General features: G+C 33.4%; 1 protein-coding gene, 1 long non-coding RNA gene and 1 pseudogene across 2 annotated transcripts; 2 read left to right on the forward strand and 1 right to left on the reverse strand.

Moving 5' to 3' along the window:
* Positions 1-652: 652 nt before the first annotated feature.
* LOC134261258 (uncharacterized) lies at positions 653-1,409 on the forward strand (the record flags this gene model as incomplete). The annotated part of the gene is made up of 2 exons (XM_062743709.1): positions 653-788; positions 941-1,409. Coding segments are annotated over 2 exons (430 nt in total), but the record flags the coding sequence as incomplete, so codon positions are not given.
* A 7,964-nt stretch (positions 1,410-9,373) lies between these two features.
* Positions 9,374-11,475, forward strand: LOC134261260 (uncharacterized; annotated as a pseudogene).
* A 3,652-nt stretch (positions 11,476-15,127) lies between these two features.
* Positions 15,128-15,957, reverse strand: LOC134261259 (uncharacterized). The gene is made up of 3 exons (XR_009990777.1): positions 15,921-15,957; positions 15,716-15,832; positions 15,128-15,300 (listed from the first exon to the last, which is right to left on the reverse strand). It is a non-coding gene; the product is annotated as an uncharacterized LOC134261259 (long non-coding RNA).
* Positions 15,958-16,467: the final 510 nt, after the last annotated feature.

Below are 16,467 nucleotides of genomic sequence, written 5' to 3' on the forward strand. Positions count from 1 at the left end.
TGCAACTTTCTGCTATCAAAATTCTTCTTGACCAGTGCTTGATAATTATGCCCATGGGACAAACTGAATTCCTCTCATTAACATTGAAATTTGTTTAAGATTCCTGTAAAGTATATGATGAAAAAAATAAGTTTTTACTTGATTTAATACTTTTTAATAAGGATACAACTCTATTTTTTATATTTTTAGGGTTATGAAATTTAAAATTTAAAAAACTTAGTTTTTTAAAAAATTTCGCTAAAATTAAAGGTCACAGTGACCTTGAAATAGGTCGCGACACACCTTCTACCTAAGATGTATACTTTTGCCAAGTTTGATAGCTCTAGGTTCAATAGTTTTCTAGTTATGAGCCGGACAGGATTTTTCCATATTTGGCCATAGCATCTTTATTAAAGGTCAGAGCGACCTACTTTTTGTGCGCGACACACCGTCTACCCAAGAAGTATCAGTCGACAAAGTTTGATAATCCTAGGCCTAATAGTATTGAAGTTATGAGCCGGACACGAATGGACAGACGGACGGACGGACAGACGGACGGACGGACATGAAGCCTATAACATAATACGTCCCGTCTTAAGACGGGCGTATAAAAAAGGAAAGAAAAATTATATGGGCAACTATAACTGAAAGAAGCACAATAATTTTGTACAAGTCTTTTCAATTTTCTTTTTAATTTCTTTTCAATTCTGTCAGATGAGACAATTAGGGTTTTGGAAGGAATACTTAGACCTGATGTCCAAAATTATTTGAGGATACTCCTGCACCATATAGAGCTCTGTAAAGCAAGGGTAAGTATGAGCGGTACATTCAGATAATAACCAACAGTACACAAGTCACAGTACTATACCTAATTTTTAGGGCTTTAGATGGTTTTTTTTAAATAACCTCAAAGTTCAATTTACAGTGATTACAAATGATATGTTTTATTTTATTGAAATAGGCCTCATGTGGAGACTTTCAACCAAGATCTCAAGACAAGTTAGACAATTGGAATGACACTCATCAAACTTCTAGTATAGCACACCACGACTTTACAGCTGAATATTGGCAAAACTTGGACTTTATACCTTCAATGCCTTCATCAACACTAGCTGCTGCAGATCATGGACAGATGTACAGAAATATAAACCTTTCACACACTATAACACATGAAACCTTGACAGATTCACCATCAAACCTACCAGCACCACCATCAACCCTGCCAGCACCACCAACAACCCAGTCAGCACCATAATCAACACTGCCAGCGCCACTATCAACACTGCCAGCGCCACCATCAACACTGCCAGCACCACCATCAACCCTGCCAGCACCACCATCAACACTACCACCACAATCACCACCACCCCCACCATCATCACCTCTGCTAGTGCCATCCACTGAAAATGAGACCCTTCACATGTCATCACCACCACTTAAACGCTTACCCAGGAAGCACAAGGAAGTTCTAAAGGAAAAGGTACTTTTTATAAGAATCTTGCAGCCTTGAAACAATTGGTAGTTTTAAAATTACTGGTTTTAAGACTGCACTTGGGCATTAAAGATTAAATTTTCATATATTTGTATGATTTTGATATATTTTCATTCCCATTTAGTTGTTTGTCTATTGAATTATTTTTTTGTATGTTTCTGGCTTTCAGAATTCCTATTTTGTATGTGTGTTTTAGTAATCAAACTTCTTCACTGAATGCAACTACAATGACAGTGTTTTGATCATATCTAATAAATAATAAAAATTAATTTTCCAGATAAAGCTTATTGAGGGTAAAAACACCAAAGTAGATCCAGACGGCATGAGGATGGCCACATCTTAAGAAAATCAAAGAGGCCAGGGTACATGCACCCTTTGTTACAAACTCCTGGCAAAGATTTTTTCATTACAGACTCTGGCCAGTTCTTGTGGCCAGGGCAAAGGAAAAAAGACAAAGGAAGACCCAAGGCTTGTCCTGGATGGCGACACAATCAGTGATCTTAAAAGCAAGAAAAACATTCTTTCTCCAATTCTTAAAAGTTTTACTTTTAATTGCTATTGCAAAATTTAAAAAACAATTTTAAAGTATCAAATATAAAATGACAAAAAATGATCCTTTTAAGTACTTTTAAACCGATCCTTCTTTTTCAGATTATATTGTTCTATGGTGTAAGAAAAATGGCTTGGTTGTACCATCAGAAGCAACTCTAAATGACACCATAACAGAGAGGATCAGATGTGCCAGGAAACAGTTAAGCCCCCCCCCCCCCCCCTGACATGAATGTTTACATGCATGAACATGTATGAAGAAAACTTTTCAATATGGAAATTTAAGTGTGACTCTGATTGGAATGTTTAAAAAAAAAATTTCTACATTTTAATACAAATGTTGAAACTTAAAAGTGAATCTGACTAGAATGTTTAAATGTATGAAAGAAATTTTTACTTTTTCAATACAAATGTGGAAATTTAATATTATTTTAATGTTATTAAATATAGTTTATATATGATATCAAATTTAGCATATAGTGTACCACAGCATGAACATGCAAATATGACAGATATAACTTTTGACATTGTTAATAATTCCTTGCTGTGGAAATTACCACGTGCAGTTCCACGTGTGTGACAACTCTGATTGGAATGAATTTTTTTTAAATACCGATTTTGAAAAAATGGATTTTTTACCTAGTAAAATACCGACTAGTCAACACAAAAATGGAGGTCATGCAGTGTTTATCGGTAGCATTGCCACTGATAACAGGTAATCAACAAGGTTCAAATACATGTAATGTTGTAAACATTAAAAGTGTATATTAATCATTTTTGACATGACGGTAAATAATGTTTAAATGAAGTGCATTGAAGTGGTAAAATGAAAGAAACGTTTATTGTCATCTTTTTTCAATCAACAATATGTAGAACAGGTTTTCCATAAATATAATAGCCAATGAAATTATTATTTTACATGTGTTATGGTAACTTCAATAGACATGACAAGTTAAAAAATATTATATATTAGTCTCTAACTCTCTCTTCTACTTTTTTTAAAGCTCCATTTCAGTGATACTGCTTTTCGCGAAGATTGGGGTGTCCTAAAACATTCAAATTTCATTATGTTGTAATTGACGTTCAAAACATGACTCAGAACGTTTTGTCCAAACGGAAAATTTTACCACTTCAATGCGCTTCATTGTACTTGATACTTTGTTGCAAATAAGTTTACAAGTGCCTAAGACAAAACTATTTCTCCATAAACAATACAGTGATCAGGAAAGATGTAACAACAGTACTCTATTATCAATTTAACAAGGAGAGGGAAACAATTTCATGGAAGCAATCAGATTTTGAGATTCAATAGTAAATCCTGCAGGAACATCAGCATATAACAGTTTGGGACTTCTTTAAATTTACAAAGCTAAACAGGGTAATACATTTCTAAATTAAAATTCTCTACAAAATAAAGTATTATATTTAAAAATTCAGATGATATATGTTAAGAGATTGAAAGAAAAAATACAGGGTCCATGTATTTCATTCATACTAGATTACACATTATTTTAAGAATATAAGCATGAGGTTTTGACAATTATTTCAATTTCAGAACTTTAAATCCAGGACACAACTCATGTTCCTTAGACCTAGTGAGAAAAATCCATTCATGCATCTATTAAAAGCTGGAAACTTAGACTGTCTGCAGAATCTTATTAATTTTTCTAATTGCCAAATTAAACTACAACATTTGCCATGAATATTAAATAAATGATGCTCTTATGGACAGGCAGAATAGCTAGATAGTGAACATAAATTTTTATAATTTCAAAATTAAATCACAGTGTACAAGTTTCTAAACAATGTATGAATAAACAGTAAATTTTATGAATTAATGATAATGTTTATATTATAATAAAGTTTTATCTTGTAAGTTGTTTATTTTTGTTCTATAGAACAATGAAATGCGTGACTTTTTGTATTTGCAAAAGGTCGTCGCACGTTTTCTCCCCCGAAAAATTTTGGCCATGTTGACAGGTATGCGTGTGTTTGTTTATAAAATATGGACATGGACTATTAATTTCCTATACTGTGACCTAGATGTGTTGACCTCAGAGAAGTGATAATATTGATTGTTTAAGATTTCTGTTTATTCATTACTGAAAAGATGCCTGGAAGGAAACGAAAACGATCTGAAACACCAACAGGACCCTACAGGAAATTACTCGATGGGACACTAATGAACCCGAAAACTGGACATCCGCTGAAATATTACAAAAATTGAAATCAAAAGGAATCGTGCTGCCAGTATCTCTTAAAAAGTCTCAGTTAGTAAATTTACCAAGACAATGTTTTGTGTAATGAAAAGTCGTCGACAAATAGCTTAACACGCAATTTTGAATTTGTACAGATTCAAGATGGCGCAGGAGAAGTGGGGGAAGAGACACTTCCGGCATCATCATTACAAACAAACGGAAATGAAGCTGGGCGCATGTTGTCTTCTAACGAATTGAGTGATGCAATTTGTGGCATAAGGGATTCTGTAACAAAGTTGTCGAACGAATTGGACGTACTTAAGAGGAACCAAAATAGATCCAACCAGCCCAGTACCTCTACCGACAATACAGGGAGAAACTTTGAGAAAATTCCGTGGAACATGCCCCAGGATGTCCCGACCAGAGTTTCCTCGGACTCTGTTCCCTGCGTGGAAACGATATCTTCTACACTTCGAAACAATATTTTGCAAGGTTAAAAGATATTAATTTAGCCTTACTTATCATGCCTCGTGAGACAGAGGAACAAAGAGTAACCGACAGCGATGGTCATTTCTTTTACTGAAACAATATCATGACGCTAGATTACTGAGAAACTTAACTCTTAAAACTATTTTATTATAGCCTTCACGAAGTATAAGAACATTATTTGTGAGGTTTATCCTGCACCGCATCAAGAATTAGATGCCTATGAACGTGACATAGTAGAAATGGCATCTACTACAAGAGGTTCAGCCTTCTATGAATACCATAAGGCGTTCTCAGCTTGAGCAAGTGCACTCTTGCTACAGGGAAACATCTACTGATAATCCCATTAGAAAAAATAGCAACCAAATATAATAGAAATTAGTGAGCCTTTGATATTTGCAGCAAAATTTTACAATTCATTAACATTGTGCAATTTAATTGTTTTAAAATTTGGGAAATATGGCATTCCTTATTAAAATTATATATGATTTCTTAAATTATGAAAATAGACCATCAAAGACAAAAAAGAGAAGATATGTCTTCAAGTACCCAAATTCTTGGGAAAAAGAAGCAGAATTCCAAGGATGGCTCACAAAAAGTGTGATAGTAGGTCATGCTTTCTGCAGACTTTGTATGAAAAGTATAAAGATTGACAACAGTGAAAAAACGATCTAATGAAGCATGTTTCATCAGCAGCTCATCAAATCAGTATATATTCCCAGAACCTCATAATGTCTATACAAAACTTCTTGACTACTTTGACTGACAAGGGCAAAACTTTACAACTTAGTAATAACTTTTTTTCAAAAAAGCCCCAACAGTAACCATAAAATTGTGGCCCCACTGGCCCAAGAGCACAGCAACTTCCAGATTACCATGCCTAGAAAATCTCATCAATCCGACAATGTGTAATAGAGCAGATCCACAACATGCACCACAATATCAGCAGCAACATCATCAACATGGATGAAGTTCCCCTAACATTCGACATCCCGATGAACTGGACCATCGAGAACCAGGGTGCTAAGTCCATCACCATCCAGACCATCGGCCACGAGAAATCCTCATTCACGGTCGTCCTGAGCTGTACCGCTACCGGCATAAAGCTCCCACCAATGGTTATCTTCAAGAGAAAACGGCTTTTAAAGAAAAAATGCCATCTGATATTGTGGTTCACCAGAACGAGAAGGGGTGGATGGATAACAATGTTATGGACATGTAGCTGACTTCCTGCTACAGTAAGCAACCAATTTTTTTCCTGACAAACCAATAGCCTGCTTGTCCAGGACTTCATGAGAGCACACATCAGCGATGTCACCAAGGACAGAATCAAGTCAACAGGGACCATTCCTGAAGTTATCCCCGGCAGCCTGACGAAGATATTACAGTCCCTAAACATTTTCATCAACCGATTTATGTTTTAAGACAGAGTTTCCCAAAATCTGGGAGAACTGGAGGACGAAGTGGGAGGAGTCAAACTACGACGACATTGAATAGGAAAGATAGAAAAAATAGGTTGTTTCAATAGAGTTGGGTATTGCGAGTGAAAACCATATTGCGATATATTGCAATATTTAACGTTAAATATTGCAATATATTGCGATATATTGTAGATTAATTATCATTAATAAATTTGTACAGGAAGTTTAAAATGCTGTCAAGTTCAAAGACTATTTAAATTTATCTATAAATTTTAAAGGAGGCGAGGGATAAGACATTAATCGCTCACATAATTATAATATCTTTTAATCAAAAATCAGGTAAAAAATTAAAACAAAATGTACTCATTTGATGTATTTTCAAATTGAAAAAAAAAAGTTTATGCATATATAAGTTTATTCTTTATAGTTTTTTTTTTGGGGGGGGGGGGGTTGTTTTATTGAAATAGCATAAAATGTAATTTAATGATTAAAACAATACATATTATATAGAAATTTTATGTGGTCACAGAATAAAATTAAAGCCAGAAAGAAATTGTGAACTATTTTCGGGCGTTTAGTGTTTTAGTCTGACCCGACCTAATTTCACATTATGACATACGATCAGGAACTGCATTGGCCTATTTCTTTTGTTATGCCCCCCTTCGAAGAAGGGAGGGCATATTGCTTTGCTGCTGTCTGTCGGTCCGTCGGTCTGTCGGTCGGTCCACTTAGTTTCCGTTCATTTTCTTCACAGCGGTTGCACATACTGAAAAGAAATTGGGTATACAGATATATCACATGAATATCTAGGTCAAGTTCTGTAATGGGTATGATCGCATCATTTTTGTCAGAGTTATGCCCCTTGGACTTAGAAAATTTCCAATTATTTGCAGTTTCCGTTCATTTTCTTCACAACCGTTGTATATACTGAAATGAAATTTGGTATACAGATATATCACATGAATATCTAGGTCAAGTTTTGTTTTGGGTACAATCTAACCATTTTTGACAGAGTTATGCCCCTTGAACTTAGAAAAAATTCAATTATTTGCAGTTTCCATTCATTTCCTTTGCTACCGTTGCACATACTGAAATGAAATTTACCATACAGATTTATCAGAAAATCATCTAGGTCAAGTTTTAATTTGGGTACGATCGCACCATTTTTGACAGAGTTATGCCCCTTGGACTTAGAAAAATTCCAATTATTTGAAGTTTCCATTCATTTTCTTCACAACTGTTGCACATACAGAAATAAAATTTAGTATACAGATTTATCAGATGAATATCTAGATTAAATTCTGTTTGGGAACCATTTCACTATTTTTGACAGAGTTATGCCCCTTGGATTTAGAAAAAAATTCCAATTATTTGCAGTTTCCTTACATTTTATTTGCAGAGGTTGCACATACTAAAATGAAATTTGGTATACAGATTTATCAGATGACTATCTTGGTCGTCAAGTTCTGTTTTGAGTACTTGTACAATCCCGCCATATTTGACAGAGCTATGCCCTTTTGAACTTGGTAAAATTCCAATTTGGGGGGGAGGGGGGCATAAGTGTTTTACAAACATCTCTTGTTTTAATATACATGCTCCTGGTATAGCATGAAGGTGTATAAAATGGCAAGAAACTTGTTAAAAAATAATAAAAAGCAACACTGTATCAAGTGAAAACATGGATGGCCATTATGTTTAATATGTATCTTGAACTTAACATTCATCGTCGATCGTGTAGATTCCATGAGATTTTGAGAACCGCATTACACATGGTATACACCCTGTAGAAATGTTTTATATATTTTCTTTCTTAATAATTTTATTTGAAAGTCTTTTTATTAATTATTAATTTTATTTTAAAGTAATATACATGTATTTAAAATTGCGACAGTGAAGGAAAAGCTTCCTTTCTCTCTCTCTTCTCTCTATCTGCCTCTGAAAGCCGACGAAGTATTTTTATTACTAGACTGAAAAGGCCTGGGGAAGTTACAAGTATTATTTCAGCAGTTTCTACAATAAAGGAGGTTTTTATATATTTTTATAAATATCGTGAAATACCGGTATCTGATTTTTATATCGCGATATATTATCGTGGTGGATAATACCGCAATATACCGATATACCGGTAATATTGCACAGCCCTATGTTTCAAAAAGTTATAAATATTTTTATATTTCTACATAAAAAGGTTGTACTATTAAAAATAACACTTTACTTTTCTCCACACGTTTATATCACATAGTAAATTAATAATTTAACGTTTAAGGTGTAATTGTTAGGATGAATATCTGACGCCAGACTGGGTGAAGACCGTGTGGGAGAAAAGGCCAGACTCCAGAAACCAAAGTCTTCCAGAGTTGGACGCCTTTCAGTGCCATTAGACAGGAAAAGACCAATGACTTCTCAATATTTATTCTGATTTTTAAAAAATGATTATGTGTCTGTGACAGCCTTTTAAACTTTGTAATTTACCAAGACATTGAAAAGTAACTACATGGTAACTGCATAAACTTAACTTGCTTCAGCTTATTTGTAAAGTTTAACATCCTTATTCACATAATAATCTGTTTGTGTATCACATTTTTTATGGCAGGGGTATGTTTATCTTAATATTAACATGTTAAATAATTTTGAATGAAATGGTCTTTTTTTTTTTTTTAATATTTCAAATGGTATTGTATTTGTACTTTTGTTGAAGTTGATAGAGAAGAAAACACTTTTGAAGTGGTGATAATACTGTATATGATACAAGGTAGTAGATTGATATTTTTTTAAAAACACCCTTCAAATAGTCATTTTTTACGACAAAATGCTGCAAAATAGGAACTTTGAAAAATGTCGTTACACATAATCTCCCCCTAGAAAATTTTCAAAAGCTGGCATGTATGTAAAGTCTGAAGGGTTTATGATCATTTCCGGCAGAAATTTGTAAAGCTGTATTCACCAAGGGAAAACATTGCTATTGATGAAAGGATGATAGCTTGGAGAGCCAAATAAAGGAAAAATATATGACCTGGTGATGAGACTTACGAATCCCTATCTAGGAAAAGGCCATAAACTCTACGTAGATAACTACTACACATCACAGATTCTTTTCCACGAATTATTTCAGCGCCAAACGGGAGCCTGCGGAACCATGCGTATCAAAAGAAAGGGGGTCCCTGCAGATCTAAAAACAGTTCAACTCAAAAAGCATGAAAGTGTGGCCATGACAAATGCTAAAATGGAAGGACAAGAGGGATGTACACATGTGTACCACAGTGCACAACGCAGAGTTCATCGACATCCCTAGTAGAGTAGACAGAACAACAGGACAGCCAATTCAACGCCCCTGCTGCATCGTGGATTACGATAAATACATGGAAGCAATTGACAGATGTGACCAAATGATAGCACATCCGGCTTTCAAACGAAGAACCTTGAAGTGGTGGAAAAAGGTTTTTTTCCACCTTCTTATGATGGCAACCCAAAATGCGTACTTGCTTTACAAGGAGCGTTGCCTGAGACTTCAGAAGAAACCTGTATTACATTGAGTCTTCAGAAAAGAAATCATAAAATCACTCGTAGGTGAGACCACCTCTCAACCCACTGTAGTTCCTGGAGCTGCCAATCCCAGAGATGTCAAGCATTTAACTGGCCGTCACTTCATATCAAAGATTGAGCAAAAGGAGGGACAGCAGGGAAACCTCTTAGGACTCGTCCTGTATGTTTAACAACAACAGGAAAGCCAAAAACTGTCGGAGACTGGAGAAAAAACTCCCTCTTCACAAATTGCTGCTGTGGATTTGGTATCTCCGGAGATTCGAGCAGACATAGTAGCAGGTAAGGACGTAAACTTAAATGTCTTACTCATTCCAAACTATACCACTCCTGCACACAAGAAAATCAAAGAAAATGATGAAAGGTTGCTGAGAAACCTGACCTTAGATGAATTTATTGTGGCCATTGGACGATATAAAAGAATTATGTGCAATGCTTTCCCGAAGAGAACAGAAGAGTTAGATTCTTACCTGGCCCATATTATAGAGAAAGCAAATATTTGGCCAGAGCGGTTCCACAAAAACCACAAAATTTTCTCTAATAAGTGTACCGTGAAGAAAAAACAAGCATGTAAATATGTAAAACGAACAAGATTACCAATAACAATTTCTATTCTCTGTAATATTTTCTAGGTACTTAATTCTGGTATTTTTGACATGTTTACTGCCTACCTATTATATTAGAGGCAGCATGTACTGTAGCCTTTTTTGGTTTTCTACGTTGTGGAGAATTTACTGTTCAAAGCAAAAGTTTCATAAACGATTGTTTGTCAACACAAAATGTCATGTGCTTTGAGAACTCCATTGTAATTAATCTGAAACAATCAAAAACTGATCCTTTCCATAAATGAGTTAAAATTCAGCTGTTTAAAACAAATACAAATGTTTGTCCAGTTTCTGATATGTTTAAATACATGAATTTAAAAGCAAAAACATTTACCTTTGTACCAACACCAATATTTGTTACTAAAGACGGTTCTGTCTTAACCAGGTCTTTTTTTTTGTAGAGAAACTTGAAATACCTTCTTAGTTGGGTTTCAATCCCGACAATTATAATGGCCATTCATTTAGAATCGGAACGGCAACAACAGCACAGGAAGCTAGAATCGAAGATCACCTTATTAAAACTTTAGGGAGGTGGTCTTCAAATTGTTATACTACTTATATTCACAAATCTGCATTGGTCATTCAGCAAGCTCAGAAACAATTGGCTATGACCCACTTTTAGTGTAGAAAGAAATTTTCTGCTTGAATTTTGACAATTCGTGAGTAATTAGTGAATATGTACATATTTTGCATTGCATCTTACTTTGTTTATTAGCTTAGCTTAACCTTCATTAGTTTCTTTTTATATGTTTATTCAGTTAATTGCACTATATGAAACTTGATTTTTGCAATTTTGAAAGGTGGTGGCAAATTACATTTTTTTTAAACTTAATTTAAACTTGGGGGCTACAACTGTTCACAGTTTTCAACTTTCAACTCTTGTATTTGGCATTCTTGGATCAAATTCATATTAAAATTAAATTTTCACCAATCTTCCCCCATGTTTTCTTGAGGGGAATATCATTTGTTATAGGGTAATTATGCTAACACTCATTGCAGAGTGTGTCTTTTCATGTTTTTTGCAATATATGTCAAATTCAAACTGTAAATTTTTCTCACCCTGGCTTGGGGTACATACATGTATGCTTTCGGTGCTTATTTAGCAGAAAGTTTTTTGTTTAACTGTAAACCTTGTCAGTCCCCAATGTCCAATATGGAATGTTTATTAATAAATTGTTCTTAAACTGTATTTTCTTTTGTTATATATAAATACTTTATCTAAAAATTTTATTTGTAAATAAATGTTCATGAAATTTACATATCCTCATAGAGAATTAAATTGCCTTTTCAATGATATATTACTTTATAAATTTAATAGCGAGCACAGCGAGGCGGCGCAAAGCGCCGCTCACATAGTGAGCTCTTAAAGCAATGCCTGTGCGAAGAGAAAATTCGGGCTTCTGCACATTCATTCGATAGAATTTTTTGACACAGTAATTTGGACCCACAATACATCACTTGTTTTAGCTACGTTCTCGTGAGAATCAGAGCAAATTCTCAACAAAAGTTTACTCGCCTTGATTTAATGGATATATAGTGAAGATAGAAAACAAAACGTTCTTCATTAACTTCCAGCACTGTTCAGGCTTTTTCTCGGTATATTGCGACTTACATACGTCATGTGACGTCAGAGTCTAGACGCACTAAATGTCACGTGCGGTTTGACGAGCCCGATCTAAATCAAAAAGTTTGCGCTCGCTCTAACGGTCGCACCGTCAACATATTAAAGAAATAAAATTTTATGATGATTTTTCTAGCAGTACCCATTTTGGCTACTGATGAGCAAAGTTACTAAGATCTCAATTAAGTCACTCGTTGAAAGAATTCAACACTTTGTAAGACGGTTGAAGTATTTTAGAGGGAAGATTCACATTTTCATTGTTGTTTTTTTAATGCTCATAAAACTGCACAATATTATAAATTTAGCTGAAGCAAAAGTAACTTCATAAATTTTAATAATATGACAGATTTGTTGCAAACACTTGGGGAGACAGCCAGCACAGAAGAAATACAAGACATTTCATACATTGGAAAGGTATTCTTTTCTCGTATGTAATATGTATATATTTTTATAAATATTGATCAACAGCACAAAAAATGCTACTTCTAAAGAAAATCCATTAAGGGTGACCACTAATCATGCTAGTTGATGCAATAATATAAATCACCTCATTAAATTTTTAGGGACACTTACCCTGTTAATTAAATTTCATTATTCTTGTACAAATATCTTTTTTTCTGTTTTCTCACATGATGAATGTGTATGCATGAGAATAGAGGACACACAAGTTTTCGTTCCTGTAAATGCTTAACTCGTTAAGTTATAAGCAGTATCTTTTTTATATGTTTAACTTTCAAGTATAATTGCCTGAAAATAAAAATGAATATGAAATAAATGAGATAAGCAACTTAAAGAGAATAAGTGAAGGAAACAAAACCCAGACAAGCACTGAAGCCTCTATACCACCTTTACAAACTGACGGCTCAGTAGCCACAGTGACATTAGACTCATTGCCATATACAGAAACTATGCCAGCGAGTGTTAGAAACAGCATAATCCATGGTAAGGACAATAACTTGGCCCTTCTGATAATGCCAAGACTGATGAAAATAAAGTGAAGGGAGACACATCCTTTTTAAAAATCACCATGATTATAGGCTGTCTAGAAATTTTGCCCTCAATAAATTATTCATAGCACTTAAATATAAAGTCGTCCTGTGCACGACTTATCCATGGAGACTTGAGGAAATGGATGCTTAACTATTGACATCTGAATTAATTCAAATTGCCAAGAAAACGCAGTGGTGTAAGATTTGAAAGAAAACTGCATTTCTCAGACTATTTTCAGTATGTAATCATCATCAAAACAAGCTGTTTAATGTTTGCATTAAACAAATTTTGATGCTGATTAATAAATTGACATGCATATCCTAGTTGTAAAATTTCACTTACTTTAAACATTACATGGGCTTTAGAAATTTATCCAAATGTTTTTTAAATAAAGAAATTGAATTTTTAGCATAACTTTGGAGAGGAAAAAATTTAGAAAATTTAGCATGATTTTCATGCACATACATTACTGTAAATCTACATTTGATGTTGCATAATTTTATCATATTGTAAAACACATGTTATTCTGTCTACTGCATTAAAAAAATTTTTGATTGAAGACACTAAGCAGTCATTTTTGTTACCTAGAACCCTAGGTAAACATCATCCTTACTGTTCACGGCAGAAACACCAATCAACAGGGGATGCTTACTCATCCTAGGCACTTGATCCCACCTCTGGAATTTCCAGGGATCTGTGTTTATGCTCTGTTCAGTTTTATATTGATTTTAGATTTTCAAAACAGATCACAAAACAAAAATTTACTGAATCCAAGATATCATGTTCTGCATCTAAATTAGAAAAAAAAATCCACATGTCTTTGAATATTATCATTTTATATTGATTTATTAGCTACCATTACTGAAGGAGATAAATTGTTTAAAGTAGAAATGTATATTTTTTTTGTATTGAACATCTCTCTATTCTGAAATTTATTGCTTGAAGATATACAATTAAAATGTCCCTGCAAGCCTTGCACTTTTGTGTTTGTTTCAATTATCAAGAATGAGAGAGAGAGAGAGAGAAAGAGAGAGAGAGAGTATATTAACATAATAATGGAATCTAAGATTCCATCATTATGTTAATACATGAACAAGTAATAGTGAAAAGTTAAAAAATATATGAAATATGCAATATGATATAATATAATATATAAATATTGTGCCATTGAATAACTTATTTCATCTAAATAAAATTTGGGAGGAAAATTTGTTTTAAATTATTAAAAAAAAATATTTACATTTGCATAAACAAGCATTTTCCATTCAACATACATGTGTATATCATTACAAAATTAACAGGACATTTTCCATATGTTGATAAGTCAATAACTGCCAAAAGAAAACAAAACTTTATAATCAAAGACATTAACAATTAAAATGCTTCTATTGGTAATACATTACCAAAATTGATACTTGATAAAGAAATAACCTTCTGAATTTTAACGTCTATTGTGCATGTTTCAGCCATTAACACAAGCAATATCATTTTCAAACATTCACCGAGATGTAAAAATGCAATTACTGCATGAGTATGTATATATTATTTACTGATTGAAGAAAATCCACGAACAAATTCATGTAACCCCTGTTCTTACATTTCCTTAAATGTTCAAAAATGATATCTTAAATCTTTACTGACCCATAATAAAAGTATTACGATAATATAACATTAAAAAAAAAATTTCAAAGAGCCACTTTATGACATGGCTTCATGATATACCATTTGTACAACTAAATAAAAAAAAAATTATAGTTTTTCCTAATTAAACAAGAGATGTTTGTAAAACACTTATGCCCCCCTCCCCAAATTAGAACTTTTCTAACTCCATAGGTGCATAACTCTGTCAAAAATGATGCGATCGTACCCAAAACAGATCTTGACCTAGATATTCATCTGATTAATCTGTATACTAAATTTCATTTCAGTATGTGCAACCTCTCTGAAGAAAATGAATGGAAACTGCAAATAATTGGAATTTTTTAAAGTCCAAGGGGTATAACTCTGTCAAAAATGGCGCGGTCGTACCCAAAACAGAACGTGACCTAGATATTTATCTTATATACCTGTATACCAAATTTCATTTCAGTATGTGCAACGGTTGTTAAGAAAATGAACGGAAACTAAATGGACTGACAGACCGATTGACAGACAGCAGCAAGGCAATATGCCCTCCCTTTTTCGAAGGGGGGGCATAAAAAAAAGAGATGGGTGACTGCACAAAAAAAAAATCATAGCCAAATCAATACAGAAAAAATTTTAAACTACAGAATTGTTCCATTAACTACAAGTAAGGGTCCATTAAAGTACCCTGAGACTATCTACATGCAGACATCAGACCTTAGTGTTCCTCTTTTTCTTCTGTAAATGGACAGAGCCAGCAACTTTCTCTGCCAGCCAGTTAAAAGAGAGCCCTGATCTGTAAGACAAATCAATTACTGTAAATCACTTTTTATTCGCGAGAACTTTATTTTCGCGTAATTACGCGAGACAATGAGCTCGCGAAAATTTAATTCTCGCATATATAAGTATTCCTTACCATTATATAGACGAATGACAACAATTCGTGAAAATTATGTCTCGCTTATAAAGATCCAATGACTGTCTCGCGAAAATAAGGTGTCGCGAAAATTCAGTGACCTACAGTACTCTGAATTTCTTCTGTAAATTGTTTGGTGGAAGAAGAATAAGTTCGGTACATTTTCATTATGAAGTGAATATTTTTTAAAATTTTAAAAACTTTAAATTGAAGAGAAAAGGCACTTTTTTTTAAAAATTTGAAATTCACCATAATGCATTTTAACACAATAATGCAATTAAGTATTTATAATTACCATTGAAATCAGGTCTATGAAATCCATGTACAGACTAGGTATATAATCTTTGTTGCTTGACTGAAAGAGGCAACAGCCAACTCCTCAAGATAAATTATTCATCATGCTCATGAGGCTCTATAAAAGAAATCTATAAATTTACTAAATAATCCATCTTAATCATGAAAATGAGCACATTGCAACACCAAAATATATCATGCTTTACCTTTAAAAGTCTGTGCCAGATTTCACATATTTCCACATATTTAAGCTCTCTCTTCCTTAAAATGATCACACATTTTATCCAACTGTTCTGAAAGAAAGTGATTTATATATCTGTTTACTTGAAATTAATTCCTATTTACATCTTCTGGACTAATAAGAACAAATTTTCTGAGTTATTTTCACAAATATTTTGCCATCTTAGCATGATTTTCAAACAAGTATTATATAACAAGATTTCTTGCAAAATTTCACTAACTTTTTCATTTAATTTAATCTAATTATTAATAAATCAAATGTGTTGGATGCCTTTTTGTTAACCGAGTTCATTTTCCTTGATATTAACAAAACTCGGTAGAGGGCGCTGTTTATGAAAACTCTGATCAAGCAGAATTGCTACAAATTTGTTATATATATATATATATATATATATATATATATATATATATATATATATATTCATAAAAAATAGTGAAAATAATAGACACATATAAAATTCTTGATAGCATGCAGGTATGGTTATGTTCAGAAATTGCAAAGAGGAATAGATA

The sequence above is a fragment of the Saccostrea cucullata genome, unplaced genomic scaffold (assembly GCF_032062105.1).
Source record: "Saccostrea cucullata isolate Sc308-1 unplaced genomic scaffold, CSIRO_AGI_Scuc_v1 ctg12789, whole genome shotgun sequence".
NCBI classification, from domain to species: domain Eukaryota; kingdom Metazoa; phylum Mollusca; class Bivalvia; order Ostreida; family Ostreidae; genus Saccostrea; species Saccostrea cuccullata.